Source organism: Cervus elaphus, chromosome 30 (genome assembly GCF_910594005.1).
Source record: "Cervus elaphus chromosome 30, mCerEla1.1, whole genome shotgun sequence".
Taxonomy (NCBI): domain Eukaryota; kingdom Metazoa; phylum Chordata; class Mammalia; order Artiodactyla; family Cervidae; genus Cervus; species Cervus elaphus.
In genome coordinates, this window is record NC_057844.1 from 85,315,110 (window position 1) to 85,335,797 (window position 20,688).

The window sequence follows — 20,688 nt, forward strand, 5'->3', positions numbered from 1 at the left end:
CTGTGTTTCAGGAGCGGGAGGAGCTGTTTTTCCGGGCCCTCTGTCTGTGCCACACCATCCAGGTGAAGGACGACGACGAGGTGGACGGACCCCGGAAGTCGCCGGACTCGGGGAAGCGCTCCGCGTACATCTCGTCCTCGCCTGATGAGGTGGCCCTAGTCGAGGGCATCCAGAGGTGCGTGTCAGGCGACTCTGGCCCTGGAGGCGGGGGTGTTCTGGGCACTGTCCACCGTCACCGTGGATGTGTCCTAGCAGCATCCTGACCAGGTCCCTGGGCCTGGGGTGTTCCACTCGGGTGGGGGCCAGGTGGTCACTGCCTCTGGGCTCTGATCCCCACGGCAGTGGATGTGGGTTCCTCCTGCTGTCTTAGACGGCAGTTTTCCCTCCTAACTTCTGCAGTAACTAGAGGCATTGCAAACACTCACAGGATTTTTTAAGATGCAGTCTTAGAATCCCTCTGACAAGTCTTCGTCGTCCATCCTAAAAAGCTGATGTCCAGAGAGGTCAAGCAACTTCCTCAAAGTAACCCAGCGTGAGAAGGGCTGGGCTGGATGCTGGGGCTCTCACTGCTGACTCCTGTGAGTCCTGTCCTGCCAGCTCCTTCAGGTCTCTTTCTGGGAGTTATTGCTGCCTCGTGACACGGGGCTCTACGCAAACACTTGGGAAAACACTTCTCTCCAGTTGCGTAATTCCAAGTCTTTCCTTTCTCATCACCGATGACCCTGATTTAACTCCGAAGGTGCGGGATTCACTGCAGGGCACAGGGGACTAACCCAGAACCTCATAATAACTTGCAGCAGAATATGAGCTGTGGCAAGAACCTGGTCACACCGCTATACGCCTGAAACTCACACCATGGTGTGAGTCAACGGCCCCTCAGTTAAAAAATCAGTGAAGGCACTAACCTCCCCCTTCACTGCCCTCGGAGCATGGACGTCGGGCACCTCTAGTCTGTTGGAACCATGCTTTTGTCATGGACTAAATGCTGCATTTTCCCCTGCAGTTTGAAAGTGATATCAGGTGTGTATGTTGTGTATTCAACATACATATTCATGCATACCCAGGGGAGATTTCTCAGAGCGAGCGAGGTTTATGTCTTCTTGGAACACGAGCGTTCGGGCACTAAGGCACGTTCAGTCATAGGGACCACCCCCAAGCCGCCTCTCCTTCAGCAGCCAGCTCCCGCCAGGCCAGCGGGCCCTGACCCGCAGGCCCCAGCGTCTTCGTACCGTCAAGGCTGCTGCGGTGCTCGAGCGTGTATCCACCTCCCGTGAGCGCCTTGCGTCCGGAAGCCAGGCCGGCTTCCTCTCGCCCGTCGCTGGGCCGGCGTGGGCAGAGCTCCCGCACCTGCCTGTGTTGGATGGAGGTCACGGTCGAGCGCCCTGCGGCCCATGTTGAGCTGCGCTGTGGTTTCCGTGTCAGTAGACCGAGCGTCCGCCTGGAGACTGACAGGCTCCCAAGTCCTAATTCTGACATCATAACCAACTCTGAAGGGCCGCCCTGATAGTAGAGACAGGGCCCAGCCCGCAGGCCTGCTGCCCGTCAGAGTCACCAGTAGGAAGCAGCTCATCGCGTGTGACGCGCCGAGCGGCCACTCCCATGTCCAGCTCCCTGGGCTCGTGGAGAGTGTTTTGAGGCAGTGAATAAACGCAGTACTGACTTCGCCATGCAGCTGACGGTCTCCATTTTACTAGAAGCGTTTCTTTTCCAAAAGGAAAGCTTTCCCAAAGTATGAAGGAGAAATATCTGTGGGGAGGAAAGAGGTCCACACTAACCCCGGGTCTGTCTGCCCTGCAGGTTTGGCTTCACGTTCCTGAGGCTGAAGGACAATTACATGGAGATGCTGAACCGGGACAATGACGTCGAGAGGTGAGGGCACCGCCGGACAGGAGGGGAATGTAGCACTGTCTTCCCAGCGCTTTCTCACCGGAGAAAACACCAAAGTCTCCGTGCTCCTCCCATGACGCTCCCTCCCTCTTCTCCGTAACGACCCCAAGAGCGTCGCCAGAACGCCCGGAGAGTCTGAGTCGGACGCTTGGAGGAGAGGTTGGGTGGTGGTGGACCGTCCGACAGGCTCGGGTGAAGCCATGCAGGGTCCGTCTTACAGCAGGAGTTCGGGAACCCTTCTCGTCCATTCTGACACCCCGAGGCCGTGCTCTGACCCCCACAAGAGGGAAGACGTGAGCCCTCCCCCCACAATGGCCCCGGGATCCTGCATCCTCGGAGCCCATTCCAGGCCGTGGAGGGTGGGGTCCTGTAGACACACTGAGAAGGAGATGGACAGGGATGTTTCACTTTCCGTATTGACCTTCAGGGACTCAGTCCAGCCTAAAAGTGCTGGTACCAGAGACACGTGGTGTGTCTCGATTTTGACTTGACTTGGACAGAGGGGTTGTCCATCTCTCCTGGGTAAATAAGCATTAGTGGGCTGTTATGGAGATGGCGCAGTTGGTAAGGAATATAACATTTGGTGACGATGGTCTCAAAGAACGGGATTTTAAATTTCTGTTCTGGAAAAGTAGACTCCCAGGGTGTGGGGGAGGTGGTGAACCCCTGACTCCAGAAGGGGCTTCTGGGTTCTCCAGCCACAGTCAGCCGTGGCTCTTCCCCAAAGCACTTGGGGGCCTCCGCGCGCCGTGGTGTGACCCCGGGGAGGGCAGTGACGCTGCTGTCCGGCTCCTGCTTGCCAGCTGGACAGGCAGGGGAGAGCACCTCTCAGGCCATCACCACCTGGTGCGGCCGGGCAGCCTCACAGCCGTGATGAGCTGATGACCCACCCGCTCCTCTCGGGGCCGTGTCACCCGCAGGGAGGCTGGCCATCACCCGGATGCGGTGTGGTGGTCGCCAGGTCGCCACGGAGCCAGGTGGCCGTCAAAACGAGTTTTCAATCTCTCTTTCAGGTTTGAGTTGCTGGAAATTTTGAGTTTCGACTCAGTAAGAAGGCGAATGAGTGTAATTGTCAAGTCTGCTGCAGGTAGAAATTTCTTTCCCTTTGATTTGTCAAATGGTCCATTGTGGCTGTGCTTTATTCTGACGCCTAAACTCGGTGGGGCTCTAAGGATTTAACCATTTGTCCTCCCTTTTAAACACAGATAAACCTGCACTGGCTGTTCACCTCCAGCCCTATTTAGGCCCAGCATCTTAGGCTGGCTTATTCATCCTTGGGTTTTCCCTTGAGGGGCAGTCTGGTGACCCATCCTCAGGGCCCTGCCCCTCAGGTTAGACACAAGGCAGCCTGTGTCCTGGGCCCCCCACCCCATCCGCACCCGCAGACCCTCCCTGGTCTGGACTCTCCTCCTCAGACCCTCTCCCAGGACATCTCCTCGGCCACCTGTTGGAGGCCTTCGTGGTTTCCTCGGCCTGATGAGCTGTGAGTGCTCCCGTCCTCTCTGGGCCGCAAGCGTCCTGAATGGGGGGTACACCTGGTCAGCAGCGTGCCCGCCACCTCGGTGCCGAGAGCTCGGCGAATGCTGCTGGACTCCGCTTGCTAACTTGGCTTCCGTGGCATCTCACCAAGAGACGTGGGATCATACTCTCTGTTGTTTCTTGAATCTAGACCATACCAGGCTATGTTTTTCTCTCTGGAATCCTGCCCGGCGAGCAGGCAGACGGAGACGCTGCCCTGAAACTATAAACAGAGCCCGCCTGAAGACGGTCCGAGGGCTCGTGGGAGGGTTCCACGTCAACATGGTCCTCACACCGCGTTGACCAGAAGTGCCTGCTCTTTCTCCCGAGCTGGTGGGGATGTCGGGGGGGGTGCTGAAGCCCATCTTTCAGCCGCTCCCTGGGAACCACGCTCCACGCCCTGGGGAACACGGCCAGCTGCGGCTGGTTCTCTGACCCGCGGGGCTCCCTCACCTCCAACCGGGTTGTCAGACATGACGACTCCACCCACGAGACTCACACCAGTGACGCCGTGAAAGCTCAAGCACTTTATGTCGATGGTCCTGTGACTCGTGGCCACGGGGTTGGTGGTACATGGGAAGCGTGCTGCCCATCGTGTTTGGAGACGAGTCCCCGGGTGCCCATGCTGCCCCCACTGCCTCTGGGCAGCGCTCGGCTTATCCAGGGCGAAGGTGTTCGGCTGCAGAAGTTCACACCATCAGGCTTCTTGTCCAGTGACTCCCCCCTCACAGATGTGAGGTCTAGGAGGTGAACCGTGTTGGGGACAGTCCGTGAGCCGGCCGTCACGACCGCCACGGCCGGAGGTGACACCCCCACTGCTCAGACACCATCCTCCGCCCTGTCCGCACGCTCTCCTGGACCGCCAGGAGCTCCGTCCTGGTACCCGGGGCTGGAATATGGCGTCATCACAAACAGCTCCACTTCGGCCATGAACAGCGTGGCCGAGCCTGGAGCAGGCGCTGGGGCATGGGAAAGACTTGCATCCTCAGCGACTGAGCTGTTGAAAGTCCTTTCCTTGAGGAGATTTCCTGGGGCACCTCTCGGGGCTTCATGGGAGAGGCCAGGGCATCGGAGCCCACCGCGGCAGCAGTTAATCCACAGACGCTGACTGTTGAATTAAAGTGTGAAAGTGAAAGTGTTAATCACTCAGTTGTGTCTGACTCTCTGTGACCCTGTGGACTGTAGCCCACCAGGCTCCTCTGTCCATGGAGTTCTCCAGGCAAGAATACTGGAGTGGGCTGCCATCCCCTTCTCCGTTAATTAAGGAAGTTGTTCTCTAAGCAGTGATTCCTCACCCGCATTGACACCGGCTGCACGGAGTGATGGCCTCCTGGGCAGGACGGAGACCAGAGGCCTGCGGCCCGGGGCTCGGCAGCCCGCCCTGGGAGCTGCTGCAGCCGCGGGCGCTGCCCGAGCCCAGGCACCGAAGTCAGTCACAGCGCCGTGTGTGGGCACTGCTCTGGAGGCATCACCTCCCAGACCTTTACAAGCCCAGAGCGCCAGGAGCTAGAGCTGATGCCCAGGACTGTCTTCTCTAGTCCTTACACGTCGCCTTGCACTCCGGACGTTCTCTGCTTGACCGCAGCTTTAGGCTGAACACATCTCACACTCCAGCGGGTAAAGAGGGAAGACAGGTCAGGACGGTGGGAAATCTCAGTCGTTCACAAGCCATTACCGTGAGTCCTCTGGGATATTTCTAGGACAAAGAATTACTGTTCAAGACTGCATCACTATTCAGAGTTGGCTGGACCACAGAACTTGTTTTCTGTGTCATGTGACGTGTGAGCATTGCATGGAAACCACAACTGGTGCCCACAACTGGGTGCCGCCCGTGCCAGGCTGGCGGGCGCATGACCAGGAGTCCTGGGTCAACGGCTGAGAGTGTGCAGGTTTCTCCTCGGCGTTCGAGATTTCTGTCTGAAGACAAATTCGGAAGCGACCCTGGTCCCAGAGACAAGCCCCTTGGCGTTTCCACGAGCAGAGCTGTGTGCTTTGCAGGCCAGGATGTTCCTCGTAAAACAGGAGCCCCGGTGCCAGCAACCTGTGGTCGGCGTGGATGCCGTCCCCCGTCCACCCTGACCTGGCTAAGGGGGAACCTTCCAGCTCGAGGGGGGAGGAGTGTGCCCCCCAGCACTGACACGCGTGAAGTGACCGGGGCGGCAGGTGGGGGAGGACAGTACCGCAGATGCTTCTCGTAACTCTTGTGCACACAGAGGATGGTCCGATGGTCACGTCCGGTGCCCCAGCAGCTCACTGCCCATTTGGGGTTGGCCACACCCTTGTGTCCTTACGCCCAAACCCCAGCCCGGTCCTGTGGTGATTCATCCCTCACTCACATCCCTGCCGGGGAGCTGGTGGAAGTGACGGGAGGAAGGCTGCCCGGAGCCAGTGTCTGTCCTTCTTCCCGACTTCCCTGCGATGCTGGTGATGTTGGAATAAGATGAGGCTTTGTGGGGGCAGGACTCTGTGGCTTTGACGTTCCCGGCTTCACAGGTTAACTGGTCCATCGACATTTCCACAACAGCCTTGGCACTGATGTCCCTGGTTTTGTTTTTAAATAAAAGCATCATTTGAAAGATATCTCTGTCTTCCCCATAGTGTGAGTCAATGAAAGTCTTCTCACCTCGTTTTCTAGGAGAAATTTACCTATTTTGCAAAGGAGCAGATTCTTCCATATTTCCCCGAGTGATAGAAGGCAAAGTGGACCAGATCCAATCCAGAGTGGAGCGCAACGCGGTGGTGAGACGCCGGGGAGTGGGGGGTCCTTGTGCCTCTTCTCCCGTGGGGGGGGTGTGTGGGGGGGGCGCACTGCGGGGGGCCCAGCTGCATCCTCTCCAGGGGGGCACCGCCCCCCGCAGCCTTCCATTGGCGTTTGGTGGCTGGAGAGGGCTGTGTTGCGTCCAGAATGACAAGCACAGTATGATGCTGTTGGAGAGAGATCTTCCTCCCGAGGATTTCTCGGGACTGGCACTTTGTGTTGTGACTTCACCTGTTCGGTTTTCTTCCACATTTCACCTGAAGCGAGTACTCAGTCTGTTCTTAGGTCATCAGAGCTTTGTCTCAGGACCATTGGTTGAACAAGACTGTTCTCTCCCTGTTGGACGGCCTTGGCATCCTTGTAGAAAGTCATGCAGCCACATGTGCAAGTGTTCCCTTTAGGGCTCCCAGGTCTGTCTGTTGGTCTCTGCCTGTCTTTATGCTAAGACCACACTGTTTCGGTTACTTATCTCTTTCCCGTGACTTTTGAAACCAGGAACCGTGAGTCTGTCTTTAAGCCTTGTTCTTCTTTTATAAGATTGTTGTTTATTCTGAGTCCCTTGAGGTTCCATGTGAATTTTAGGGCGAGTTTTCCCATTCCCACGAAATGCCATTGGGATTCTCATCAGGGTTGCACAGAATCTGTAGTTCATGTTGGATAGCGTGGTCATCATGGGAATATTGTCTTGGAATTCATAAACACAGGACACCTTCCATCCGCTTAGGTCTTCTATGACTTCTTTCAGCAGCGTATTATAGTTTTCGGTCTATGAATTCTTCACCTACCTCCATGGTTTAACTCATTCTTAGGTATTTTATTCTTTTTGATGCTATTATAAATGGAATTTTTTTCTCAATTTCCTTTTTAGATTGCATTCTTTTTGGGTAGTTAGTGTATAGAATATGCAACTGTTTTTGTATGCTGACTTTGTATTCTGCACCTTTACTGAGATGTCTATTATTAGTTCCAATGTTTTTGTGTATGAAATCCTTTGAGTTTTCTACGTATAAGATCCTATCATCTGAGAACAGAGGTAAGTTTATTTCTTCCCTTCCAACTTGGATGCCTTTTTTTTCTTGCCTATTTGCTTTAGTTAAGACTTCCAGCACCATGTTGAATAGAAGTGGGAAAGCAGTCATCCTTATCTTGTCCTTGACCTTAGGGGAAATAACTTTTACTCTTTCCTGACTGAGTGTGACGCTGGCTGAGTTTCCGTGTGTGGCTTTTATAAGGTTGAGGAAGTTCCTTTCCTCCTACTTTATTGAGTGGTTTAATCAGGAGAAGGGGACGACAGAGGATGAGATGGTTGAATGACATCACCAACTCAGTGGACGTGAGTTTGAGCAAACTCGGGAGGCAGTGAAGGACAGGGAAGCCTGGCGTGCTGCAGTCCACGGGGTCACAAAGAGCTGGACACGACTGAGTGACTGAAAAATAACAAAAATCATGCAAAGGGGTTGGGTTTTGTCAGATGCTGGGGTTTGGGTTTTTTTGCATCATCATATGAGTCATCATATGAGTTTTTCCTCCTTTTTTCTATTTGTGTCATATATTACATTGATTTTCATATGTTGAATCAGCCTTGCATTCCTAGGATAAATCCCACTTGGTCATGTAAATGATCATTTGGATATGCTGTTGGATTCAGCTTATGGACATTCTGTTGAAGACCTTTGCGTCTATGTTTGTGAGAGCTCATGACTGTAATTTTTTTTCCTTGTAATATGTCTGTCTGGTTTTGTGTATCAATATCGTTTTATATACAGTGTCTATGGTTTTAATAGTATCAGTGCTTAGCAGGAGGAATAGAGAAAAGCATTTCTACTCCATGTTTCCACGAGGGGAAGTCCCATATCTGCCTTGACAAGCAAGGTTTTATTTATTTCTAAAGCTTCTGCTGACCATTCACTCCAATTCTACATTCTGGGACAGCTCTGGATTATTATCCTCTTATTTATTACAGCTCTGGATTATTATCCTCTTATTATTACTAAAGTCTTCTCTTTTGGTGGCCCTGGTTTGTGTTATGTGTTCCCACGCTAACTAGTGTGAACACGTTACAGCCGATCATGACCGTGAATCTAAGGTGCTCTTGAGCAGTCAGCCACAGGTGACTGGCACTTGGGCGGGGGTCTCTGGTTCTCCCGGTTGTCACCTCAGCTGGAGAGCGGATGTCGGGAGAGCTTCTGGGACTGACGCTCGGGCTCACGGTCAGGGCTGCTGCGTGTCCTGCAGGAGGGGCTCCGGACCCTGTGTGTGGCCTACAAGAGGCTCGTCCCGGAAGAGTACGAAGGCATCTGCAAGCTGCTGCAGGCCGCCAAGGTGGCACTTCAGGACCGGGATAAGAAATTAGCCGAAGCCTACGAGCAAATAGAAACAGGTCTGATCCTGCTCGGCGCCACAGCCGTGGAGGACCGGTGAGGACGCACTGTGCTTGCTCTCAGAAACCGTGATGGCGTGAGGGGGAGCGGGGGCCGCCCAGGGTCGCGGGGGCATCGTCAGGCTGGGCAGGCTCTCCAGCTGCCTTGGGTGACAGCGCAGGGGTCAGGGGTCAGGCCTGGGTGATCCCTGACTTTCCACCAGTAAGAGGCCTGTTAAGTCACATTTTGCCAGAAGAAACCAGGAATGCCAGCATTTCCACACCTAGATAGGAACAGTCAAGATACAGGGCTGTTTTTCAGTTCTTTAGAATGGAATCAATGACTAATACTCTTCCTAAATGAGTCTCTAGCTCTTTCCAAATATAAGTGTAAACATTTTAGACCTTAACAGTTTTTGTCATGACTCACTGAAGAAATTTAAAATAATGAAATAGAAGATTGCAAAACCCCACCATAATAGCTGCTCAGATTACCAGCTACAGATTTTCACGATTCTGCAGAGGAAGGGCTGACCTGTCCCAACTCTGCATGAGGGACAGGAAGGAGCCCTCTGTCCACTGTGTTGTCTGAAGAACACAGTGAAAGGAATAGGTTATAGTTTATTTTGAAGAAAAGAAAAAAAATATATCCCAACCTAGAAGAGTGGAACAGAAACTTCACGGAATTACTTAGCTTTGTTTCCCATCAAGTGTGAAAGTATTTGTTTATCTAACACTTACTTATCCTTGTTGTGCGGGGGCCATGTGGCTGCCTGCGAGGGCATTCTCTGGCTGCAGCGAGTGGGGTCTCTCTGCGGTGGCTTCTCTGGCTGCAGGGCACAGGCTGGAGGCGCCAGGCCTTCGGTGGTCGCGGCTCCTGGGCTCTCGAGCACAGGCTTAGTCACCGTGCACAGGCCTAGTTGCTCCGCGGCACGTGGGATCTTCCTGGACCAGGGATTGAACCGGTGTCCCCTGCATTACCAGGCAGATTCTTAACCACTGGACCACCAGGGAAGCCCCTCAGTGTAAAAGTCTTGAAGGTCTGTATTGGTGCAGGATTCAGATCCTGGTCTCAAGACCTCTGTTTTTCCTGGGGGTCGTCATTCCCCGGGTCCTCGGTCTCAGCAGACAGTTGGCCGACAGGCTAGTTTTGTTCTTATTTTAAGTCCTGACCCCTCTGCTCCTGGAAGCATGTCTCAGCACAGGGCAGCTGCGGTGACAGGACAGCTTGGTGACGGGTCGTGTGTGAGGACAAGGAGGGTGTGCAGGAGGGGGCTGCTTGTCTGGGGAGGGGGACTGGTCCTTGGAGGAAGTAGGGGGTAGGGGGAGGCTCTCATGGGCGGAGGGACCCTCGCTAGCCGAGGGCCTCTCAAGGGCCGTGGGAGCTGTTGGCCTCAGTGGGGAGCTGGGACCTCAGGACTTTGAGAGCTGACCCCCGGGACCTGGGAGGGGGTGGCTTTGAAGTGGTTCTATTTGACCACGAGTCAGTTTTCTAAAATCTCTAGCCAGCACCTTTACAGACGCCTCTGACGAAATCACAGATTTTTTTTTTTTTTTCTATGTCTAGAATAGTAGGAAGTTTCCCCCAGGTTCTAACCAGATCATCCCAGTTAGAATCCTTTTCTTTCCTTCCTCTCAGCACTGAACAGAAACAGGACACATCCTGGATACACACCTGTCAACAGCTAGGCCTCTAAGACCTAGAAGACAGGGCAGCCCTCCCTTCCCCCCGCCCAGCCTCCACCGTGAGGCGGGCACGGCTTTGACGCCAGACTTCCGTGGATGGCGGGACAGCCTGACCAAGGTCAAGAGGGCTGTTTATCCTCATACACATTGTGTGAACTCTGCAAGCTTTGCGTTCTCCACGTGTAGAACAGGGTCATCACACAGTCCTCCTCCCGTGAGGTTTCGGCAAAGGCAAGATGTCTCAGGCAAGTGCCTCCTGCAGCGTCTGACGCTGAGGGAGCCTGTGACGCCAGCCAGCCAGTCCCAGGGCATGGCTGGCATCCTCCTGTTTCACGTTCTTTAGGGAAACCTGGGCTCCAGTTGGACAGGTGGCCAAATTAGGACATTTTATGTGCAAAGAAAAGGGGGTGACTGTCGCCTCTTTGCCAGGCCCTGTTTTCCTGGTTCTGACTTTTCTCGGCTGGTGTTTCTGAGGGTCCTCCTTATAATTGCCCAGAACCTTCTGTGAGCAGCAAGTCCTGCCAGACAGAGAACCGTGTGCTTGGCAAATGCCATTTTGCTCCTTAACATTCATCCCCGTGGATTATCTGGTATCAGGAAGCGTTTTGTTGCAAAAAGCTAATGTGAAAAGTGAAAGTCAAAGTGTTAGTTGCTCAGTCATATCCAATTCTTTGCAACCCTGTGGACTCTAGCCCGCCAGGCTCCTCTGTCCATGGATTCTCCAGGCAAGAATACCTGAGTGGGTAGCTGTTTCCTTCTCCAGGGGATCTTCCTGACCCAGGGGTTGAACCTGGGGTGTTGCAGGCAGATTCTTTGCCATCTGAGCTGCCTGGGAATAGCTCCAGGTCCTTACAGTAAATCACAGGTCAGCACCAGGGTGCATTTTAACTTGGGGGTGAAAATCAAGACACGGTAGCAGACCCCCAGTCCTTGGACTTCTCCGGCTTGGTTTTCTGGTCCATGCTGATGAAGGTGTGTCGTGTGCCTAGGCTCCAGGAGAAGGCAGCTGACACCATCGAGGCGCTGCAGAAGGCAGGCATCAAGGTGTGGGTGCTCACGGGCGACAAGATGGAGACGGCGGCCGCCACCTGCTACGCCTGCAAGCTCTTCCGCAGGAACACGCAGCTGCTCGAGGTCACCACCAAGCGGCTGGAGGAGCAGAGCCTGCACGACGTGCTCTTCGAGCTGAGCAAGACAGTGCTACGCTGCAGCACCAGCCTCACCCGGGACAGCTTCTCGGGGTAGGCGGGCGTCCGGGGCATTGGCAGCAGCGGGGCGGCCTCCACGGGCAGGACGGTGGCCCACACGCCCCTGGGCAGACATGGTTCTGTCCTCTGGCCTCTGCCAGCATCTCGTGGTTGGGATCCAGACCAGAGCCTTGTCTTTTAAGCAACTGTGATGTGTCTTTTTGCGTAGAGGGTGTGTGTGTGTGCGCGCCCATGTTCATTTGCAGACTGCTGACAAAGGATACAGAGAGGCTTGATTTGTTGATTTACACAACGTTGTGCGTGGGGCAATGCCCACCTATTTCTGCGACACTCGGGGGCTGCGCTATGGATTCCTCAGGGCCCCTGCCAGAGTAGGGGTGGGGGGACAATGACACATGGTCGTTTGTCAAGTAAGATAAAACGGTGTATACCCAAGAGTTGTTTTTTCCAAGAATGTTCACCAATTAATTCACATTTTATTAACATTGTCCTTGCTGGTCTTAGATGCACAATCTGAGATTAGACTTCATTTGAACTTAAATTTTTGTTAACTTAGGAAAAGCAAAGGGGGCTCTCTAGTCATATACGAATTTAAAATTATTCATTCATAAATAGTACAAAGCTATTGCCGTTTACCTGGTCTGCAGAATTCCTTTTGGGGCTTAGAGATATTCCTTGTAATTTTGAAACCCAGCACAGAGAAGTATCATGACCACGTTCTTCCCACGACAGGCAGAGTAGCAAGGAGCTACCAGCTGTGGCCATCAGGACTGTGGGGTGGCCTGGGGGTCGGGAGGAAAGGCCCATCTCTCCGGATGGCAGGGCAGATGCTTTCCTGCTGTTGTACTGCAAGCTGCCCAGAAATCCACAGTTGTAACTGTTGTTTACTTTGCCCCAGTGAAATGAAAACATTAAGTTCACATTTAATTTTAAAATGTAGTCAAAGTTCTTGCAGCCATGAGTCTAGACTGTCTTATTATTGACAAACAAGAAAACCCACTTTCTTAATCCTTGTTCCTGAATTTGTAGCATCGATAGGTATCCCCCAGAGTAGCCAGTCTCCTTGAATCTCTGGACTTGGTTACTGAGAGACATTTCTGGTTTCTGTGACCTGACAGACTCTCCGCCGACATGCAGGACTACGGTTTAATCATCGACGGAGCCGCGCTGTCCTTGATCATGAAGCCTCGGGAGGACGGGAGCTCCAGCAACTACCGCGAGTTGTTCCTGGACATCTGCCGGAACTGCAGCGCCGTGCTCTGCTGCCGGATGGCCCCGCTGCAGAAGGCCCAGGTGTGCTGGGGGCTGGGCTGCAGGGGACCCAGGCGTGCTGGGGGCGGGGCTGCGCGAGGCCCAGGCGTGCTGGGGGCGGGGCTGCGGGAGGCCCAGGCGTGCTGGGGGCGGGGCTGCAGGGGGCCCAGGCGTGCTGGGGGCGGGGCTGCAGGGGGCCCAGGCGTGCTGGGGGCGGGGCTGCGGGAGGCCCAGGCGTGCTGGGGGCGGGGCTGCAGGGTGCCCAGGCGTGCTGGGGGCGGGGCTGCGCGAGGCCCAGGCGTGCTGGGGGGCGGGGCTGCGGGAGGCCCAGGCGTGCTGGGGGCGGGGCTGCGGGAGGCCCAGGCGTGCTGGGGGCGGGGCTGCGCGAGGCCCAGGCGTGCTGGGGGCGGGGCTGCGGGAGGCCCAGGCGTGCTGGGGGCGGGGCTGCAGGGGGCCCAGGCGTGCTGGGGGCGGGGCTGCAGGGGGCCCAGGCGTGCTGGGGGCGGGGCTGCGGGAGGCCCAGGCGTGCTGGGGGCGGGGCTGCAGGGTGCCCAGGCGTGCTGGGGGCGGGGCTGCGGGAGGCCCAGGCGTGCTGGGGGCGGGGCTGCGGGAGGCCCAGGCGTGCTGGGGGCGGGGCTGCGGGAGGCCCAGGCGTGCTGGGGGCGGGGCTGCGCGAGGCCCAGGCGTGCTGGGGGCGGGGCTGCGCGAGGCCCAGGCGTGCTGGGGGCGGGGCTGCAGGGTGCCCAGGCGTGCCCTCGAGCTGCATCCAATCTTGTGTAGTGATGTCCGGACTGGAACAAAGGGTACTGTTTTGTCTTCACATGTTACCTTTTGGGTTCTTAAGTGACTTCTCAAACTTTGATAACCAATTAGTGTTTCAGTCTTGAATCAAGAAGACAAGCCATAGTTTTTCCCTCATCTTTTCTGTCTTGCATCATGGAACATTATACACATAAATATGGGGAAAAAAGACTGTAAAGAAACAGACTAAAAATTTGGAAATTATTGCATTGAGCTGTCAGATTTGGTTTTGCACACATGACAAATTTGAAAGTTGAAAGAACAGCTTATTTTAAAAACTAGATGCTTGATACAAGGCAACTTGGCATAGCACCATCTTCTAAGGGAGTGCAGCGTTCACACACGGCCCCCACCTGTGCTTAAATGTCTCCCCCACATTTAAGTGAGTGGGGCAGCCCCTGAAAATGGGTCCATGGGTTTCTTGTCTCTGTCCTCAGCCTCCCCCTCAGCCTGCTCAGCTCATCTCACTGCGATCATTTCTCAGCTGCTTCTGCTTAAGTGTGTTTCGCTTTTGACATGAAAAAGACTTTATCCTGTATGGATAAAATGCACTGCATATAATAAATAATTCACTCTAAACAGTTAGTTGTTTCATTTTCCTTGACTAACTTTGACGTCTTTGTCATTTCTGCCTAGTTAGTGGATGACCTTTGCAAAAATAAAACAGAGATGACAAAGTCTTCATTCACTTCTTTTCCAGATTGTTAAGTTAATCAAGTTGTCGAAAGAGCACCCTATCACCTTGGCGATCGGCGACGGCGCAAATGATGTCAGCATGATCCTGGAGGCCCACGTGGGCATCGGTAAGCCCCTGGTACCCCCCTGCCCCTCGCAGTGACCGGGGTTTGTCCCTCAGCCGGACCCGGGCGGACACAGAAAGGCAGGACCATAGGATTCAGACACACGTTGAGGGCACGCCTGTGACTCAGAGCGTTCAGGGCGGGAAGCCCACAGTAACGGCTCAGTCTAACCCCGCTTTGCTGGTCCCCGTGTCCACCTTCAAGGGCAGAGGAGGGCTGATTGGGCGCGTGCGCTCCCTCTTGTAGGCGTCATTGGGAAGGAAGGTCGTCAGGCTGCAAGGAACAGTGACTACGCAATACCCAAGTTTAAGCATTTAAAGAAGATGCTGCTTGTTCATGGGCATTTTTACTATATTCGAATATCCGAGCTTGTGCAATACTTCTTTTATAAGGTAGGAAGGCTCTCTCTGCTCCTCTCACCATCTCGGGGTGTGTAATGGGTTGGATGGAAGGCTGGCCGGCCGTGATGCCCCGAGGCTACGGGGGTGACTTGTCCCCAGGTAGAAGGAGGGGGTCCATGGGAGGATTCCCAGGAGGAGGCGCCCATCGCTCTTCTCTCAGAACTGAATGTGGAACCATCGGGAGCCGCATTGTAATAGGTTTAGGAAGGGCCGTTCTTTCACCTTCCTTGAACTAGTTCCTCCTCCATTATGCAGTTTGATTCTTTCCTGTCTACGCTGACACCCAAGCTGCCTCCTCATTTCTGTTAGGAGTTCCCCTTTGCTCTGATCTCGGGGAGACCGGCCTGGTCCCAGCTGCACCATGGGGGCTCCTGAAGTGAGCGAGGAGTTTTAGAGTCTTTGCCCATCTTGGAGGATGAGGGGCGCTTTGCCGGGGTGGAGTGTGTCACAGGCCAGCCTCTTAGGAACCCAGTGACGCCCCTTATGCTGCGCCCTTGAACTAACAGGCATGTGGCTTATCTTTCAGAATGTCTGCTTCATTTTCCCTCAGTTTTTATACCAGTTCTTCTGTGGATTTTCACAGCAGGTGAGTTGTCAGGCCTGAGGTCGAGCTCCCCTGAGCCTCACCTGCTCTCCCGGAGTGTGGCTGTGGTGGACGGAGGGTGGACAGTGGGGCATGCAGGCCAGGTGACCTACATCCCACTACTGACCTGCTTTCACCTGAAGCAGCCAGACCGGAGAAAACTGAAGCCTGAAGATGGCGATTGAATTGCAAACTTTCACACAGCTTTTTGTTGCTGCAAGTTTGCGGTGGCAGGACCGGGGAGGGGGGTCAGCCATGATGTTTATCCTGACCAGCCGACATCATGATGCTTTGAAAAACGTCCTGGCCCCTCAGTCTCTGTAGAAGAGTGGCTCTGTGTGCATTTGAGAATTCTCGAGTTTGTGGGCCTCTCCAGAGGAAAAGTACGTGTGCATGTTTAAATAAATTCCCCGAAAACCTCACCGAGGTGCCGGGGCGCTGTTCTCACGCGCGTTTCGGCCCCGCAGACTCTGTATGACACTGCCTACCTGACGCTCTACAACATCAGTTTCACCTCCCTCCCCATCCTGCTCTACAGCCTGATGGAGCAGCACGTCGCCACGGACATGCTCAAGAGGGACCCTGCCCTCTACAGGTACCGCGGGCTCCGCGCCGTGGATGCCGAGAAGGACCGGGCACCTGCAGATCATGTCTGGTGGAAGTACTTAAAGACCAGAAACAAAAAAAAACAAAACCCCAGACCATCCAGAGTTAGCTGACACACACGCTTCCCCAGAAGGCTCTTCACTTCACACAGGAGGCAGTGTGGCTTAAGTGAATATTCTCCAAACTTAGGATTCATGCTGCATTTGAAATGTGCACATTAAGCCAGTTTGTGTTTCCCTCTGATCCTTATGAAAGAACTTGGGGTGACAGTGTCTACCCCCTTGACCCCGGTGGATCCTGGCAGAGTCAAGTAGGTTCCACTCAGGGAGAAAGCTAAGAGAGCTGATCTCAGGGCGCACTTTTCTGCCGAGAAGTATTTCTTATGACAAGGAAAAGATTCTTCTGCTATTTTAGAACTGCACCCCAGAATCTCTGGCCACATCAATGTGCTGCCATTATTGTGGCTTTTTAAATTAGACATGTTATTTCCAGAACATTTTAGACACACATGTGGTTGTGGCTTCCCAGCTGGCTCAGTGGTAAAGAATCCGCCTGCAAAGCAGGAGACGTGGGTTCCATCCCTGGGTCAGGAAGATCCCCTGGAGGAGGGCATGGCAACCCACTCAGTATCCTTGCCTGGAGAATCCCACGGACAGAGGAGCCTGGTGGGCTACAGTCCATGGCGTTGCAAAGGGTTGGACGCCACTGAGCCACTCAGCATGTGGTTGTAAGAAATAGTAGAGAGGCTCCCTGGCGGTTTTATCCGGAGTCCCCCGTGAGGACATCTGACTGGCCCGCGGGAGCACAGGACAGGGTCACGCCTGGGTCCCGACTCCGCACAGCTCCCCTCACGCTTCGTCCGTAGCGGGTGCCAGGGTACCTCGTGCCCTGTGTCCTTACTTCTGGAAACAGGAGTGTGGACCCGCCCTCTTTCTGCCCGTGGGGGTCTCCCAGTCCACTTTGAGGAATAAAGCGTTCAAACAGGGATTGTCCAGGACGGTCCCTGGGTAGCATGTCTGAAAAGCAGTTTGCCTCTGCTGCCAGGGAGCGCAAGCGAGTGTCTGCTGGCCGCTCCCGTGTCAGCTGAGACCTTCCGGTCACACTGCACGGTCGCTCCGTGCTCCGTGATCCGACCACGGTGGCTTCAGCTAGGACAGCTGCGTGCCGTGAGCCGCCCCAAGGCTTTCCCGGGGCCAGGTGTGATCTTGAGAGCAGTGGCAGGCGGTGTGACGTGTGGCCTGAGCACAGGTGCAGGCCTCAGGCCCGCCTGCACCCCCCTCAGCTCCGCAGCTCACGGTGTGTGCTGGTCAGTGGGTGGGTGGGGACAGGGGTCTGCCGAGAGCAGGACAGACGGGCGGGAACCGGGAGGCCCGTGGGCTCACAGCGCCTGCTGGTCAGCGGGCGGGCGGAGACGGGGTCTGCTAACACCTGGCCAGATGGGCGGGAACCGGGAGGCCATGTACGTGGTCGGGCTGCCCCAGGCCCCCCTCTGGAGCTCGGCCGAGCGGGTGTCGGTCGGGCCTTGTCCTCCTGCCGCCCCCCAGCCCCCTGGCTCTGCTGTCTCGGGGCCCTCAGTGGGTCAGGGCCCCCCGGACGCGGTGAGGCACCAGGTGGTGCTCACGCGTCCCCACCTTTCCTCCCTCAGGGACATCGCCAAGAACGCGCTCCTGCGCTGGCGCGTGTTCATCTACTGGACGCTCTTAGGCTTGTTCGACGCGCTGGTATTTTTCTTCGGTGCTTACTTCATGTTTGAAAACACGACTGTGACCAGCAACGGGCAGGTTCGTGTGGCGCTGGGCCGTGGTGACAGGGCTGCGGGTTCTGGGGTGAAGCTCGGGACGGCCCAGGCTCGGCACGGCCGGCGGGGTTGGCGTCTGGGTGTCCGCCGCAGGTGGAGCGGACCCAATTGCGGGGCTCTGCCGGCTGCAGGGACACCCTTCTCAGGGCGGGCGGGTCCAGCCTTTATAGCTTATGGTTCACCGTCAGTCATTTATCTAGGGGTCCAACTCAGTCAACCAGACGTGGCTTATTTAACTTGTAGTTCACTGTCAGTCATTTATCTAGGGGTCCAACTCAGTCATCCAGACATGGCTTATTTAGTTTGGGAAGTAATTTGGTATTTAACCCCCTGTAGCGTTTGTTCATGTCCTTAGCTTAAGTTCTGTTTCCTTAGCGATGTGTAGTTCATGGTGTAGTTTCCGATAGACACTCAGCTCTCTGGGTTTTTGCATAATCTCTGGGGTTGCTTTATTTGTATCTTGCTTTTTTTCTCTGCGGCGCTTCCTTCCTACTCTCAGATAATGACCACCAACACACACATGGTAAGACATCTGTGGGCGTGTCCTCTGTGTTTCTGGAGTGCATTCCGAATAAAATATTTCTCGAAAATATTTTCCAGCGTGACCCCCTCCGTGTGCTTTGTCAGTAGAAATGCTGTTAGCCGGCCCCCCCACGTCCGTAGGAGCAAGGTCGGCCCAGAGACCTGTGTGTCCACCTGGGTCGCTTTTGCTGGCAGCCATCCCTGGATTTCCGTGCTGGGATCGCCCGCCGTGTCAGCGACGTTTGACTGGATCTGTGTGGTCTTCCCTTGCCCTAAATAAGTAGGAAGACGCACAGGCGGGCGTGGCCGGGGCGGGGTGGGGGATGCTCTGACCGTGGCCAGCCCCTCGCTGCCTGGAGAGTCGGGAGGCCGCGGCCCCAGGCCTCCTGCTTCCAGTCCAGTGTCCTGGGGTCGACGAAGCAGAACGGGGCTTTGAGCAGGGGTCGCCTGCTCATCCTGCTGGACGGGGCGCCTCTCTCTGCCCATCTCTGCCTCCGCGTGTTTGGCCTGAAGTTCTGAGTCTTGCTGTGTGTGCTGGGCAACTTGTTTGCCTGTCAATTTCTCTGTTTCTTTTTTCCCGTGGCTGAAAAGGGCTGTTGTCTCTCATTGTAACTTTAACCAGCGTTTACTAAATTGAGGGTTTTTCAGAGCCTTACTGCAATTTTCAGAAATCTTCCCATTTTTAGAGACTTTTAGCTGAGTGGTTCTCGGGTGCTGCCAGCGGTGGGGGGGCTGACTCGCGCTGTCTCCGGCTCTTCACGTCTTCACGGGGCTCTCCCCGGGGCCAGCACTGAGCACGCACCTGTGTGCATCTTGCAGAGCTCGGACTCCGTGTCCCGAGCACCGAGGTCCCGGTCCCGGGCGTCACCCTTGCCCCCTGCCGTCGCCTCTCCAGCTGGGCGGTTTCCTGGAGTTAAAGTTGAGGAGACGGATGCTCAGGCAGACGGGGGGCGATGGTGGGGAGTTAGAGCAAGCCCGGGTGCGTGTTTAGTCCATGAGGCTGCTGAAGAGCCCGTCTCACGCCAGGAGGTGACGTGAGCCCTGCCCCGCGAGCCCACAGATGGTGGGTGTGTGTGTGTGGGCAGGACACACACCCTGGACATGGATGTGGGTCGCTGGGCAGCCTCGGGTGCAGACCTGGGCGGGGGCTGCGTGTCGTCCGCTGCTCTGTGGTCAGAGGTACTGGCCCGCATGGTTTTGAGGTCCTTCCTGTGAGCCAGGGCTTCTGCTGGGTCCTATTTCTCTGCCCCTCTCTCCCGAGGGTGCGCTGAGCCACTCCAGGACCTGGATCCCAGCGTCCAGAGGGTCTTTCCTGAGATTCTCAAGCACCTTCCCCCGCACCTCGCAGCTGAGTGCCTTTGCTTGGCTGATCTTGGACAGAAGTGTTGGTTAGAACCTGGAACGATGACAGGAAGGGAGACGGAAGTAGAGAGGCCCCCAGTCGGCAGGGACCCCGAGCTCTGAGGCCCCAGGGGACAGAACCCGCACGGGTCATGCACTGCCTGTCACGGGAGATGCTCCCGAGACGCCCAGTGGTGTCAGCAAGCAGCCGGCAGGACAGTCCTGCAAAGTGAGGTGCTGGACGCGGGCATTTGTCCTCAGCTGGGCCTCGGGTCCCTGGTGCTCAGGGGACCGTGAGTAACCTAAAGACTCAGAGGCATGAGAGCGAGACCAGTGCTAAGCGGCGCGATGCCCGCCGGGCCGAGGGCGGGCCTGTGTCCCCAGGAGCGCGGAGGCCTGGGGCTGAGTGTGCACGGCGTCCGTGGTCGGACTCGGGACCCAGACGTGGCGTCTTCTTCCAGACTGCTGATTCTTAGACGATTCCTGTATGTCTGGCGGGTGGGAGGGTTGGCTGGCTCACAGAACTGAGAACATGTTATCAGCTGGTTCTGTCGTTCAAACTAAGCTGCAGACGAGCTGTGAGCCCGGCGCAGCCTCGGGCGGCCGGTGGCGCCCTCAGTCTCTGGCAGCGGGTGCTTGGTGACGGCAGCCTTGCAGCCGCCCCTCCAAGGGGGCCACGTCTTGCTGGTGGGACGGTCAGGAGGCGACCGCTGAGACCTCTGTCGACTCGGGAATGTTCGTGGATCTGTCGAAAGGACGATAGAATTGGTGATGACCTTTGAGACAGAGAAATTAAAGTTTGGAGTGTTTTCCTCACAGACAAGAGCCACGCTGTCTCGCAGATGAGAGGAGAAGACAGTGATGTGACTGCAGCTGAACAGCGGGGCATTCCCGGGCAGATGCTGGAAAGTTCCGGGTGCTCAGTAATAGAAGCCAGGAAGTTCCGAGAGCCGGCCTCCGGGCCCTGCCTGGCGGGCTGAGCACAGGGCTGCCCGAGGCTCCGCACGTGGAGTGAGTGTGATAGATGTTCCTGCAAGCGTAGTAAATGTTCCTGCAAGTGTGACAGACGGTCCTGTGAGTGTGATAGACATTCTTGCGAATGTAGTAGATGGTCCTGCGAGCATAGTAGACGTTCCTGCGAGTGTGAAAGACAGTCCTGCGAGTGTGAT

At 55.6% G+C, this 20,688-nt stretch overlaps 1 protein-coding gene across 4 annotated transcripts in view; it reads left to right on the forward strand.

Moving 5' to 3' along the window:
• The window catches only part of ATP11A (ATPase phospholipid transporting 11A), a 104,045-nt gene that overhangs the window by 69,994 nt on the left and 13,363 nt on the right, over positions 1-20,688 (forward strand). For all 4 annotated transcript variants that reach the window (XM_043891617.1, XM_043891616.1, XM_043891614.1 and 1 more), the window contains exons 14-25: positions 12-175; positions 1,798-1,869; positions 2,901-2,974; positions 6,041-6,144; positions 8,399-8,580; positions 11,198-11,449; positions 12,535-12,709; positions 14,169-14,271; positions 14,515-14,660; positions 15,196-15,255; positions 15,720-15,847; positions 17,504-17,639. In XM_043891617.1, coding sequence (XP_043747552.1) covers positions 12-175; positions 1,798-1,869; positions 2,901-2,974; positions 6,041-6,144; positions 8,399-8,580; positions 11,198-11,449; positions 12,535-12,709; positions 14,169-14,271; positions 14,515-14,660; positions 15,196-15,255; positions 15,720-15,847; positions 17,504-17,639 — 1,596 coding nt within the window. The remainder of the gene's footprint in view (positions 1-11; positions 176-1,797; positions 1,870-2,900; positions 2,975-6,040; positions 6,145-8,398; positions 8,581-11,197; positions 11,450-12,534; positions 12,710-14,168; positions 14,272-14,514; positions 14,661-15,195; positions 15,256-15,719; positions 15,848-17,503; positions 17,640-20,688) is intronic.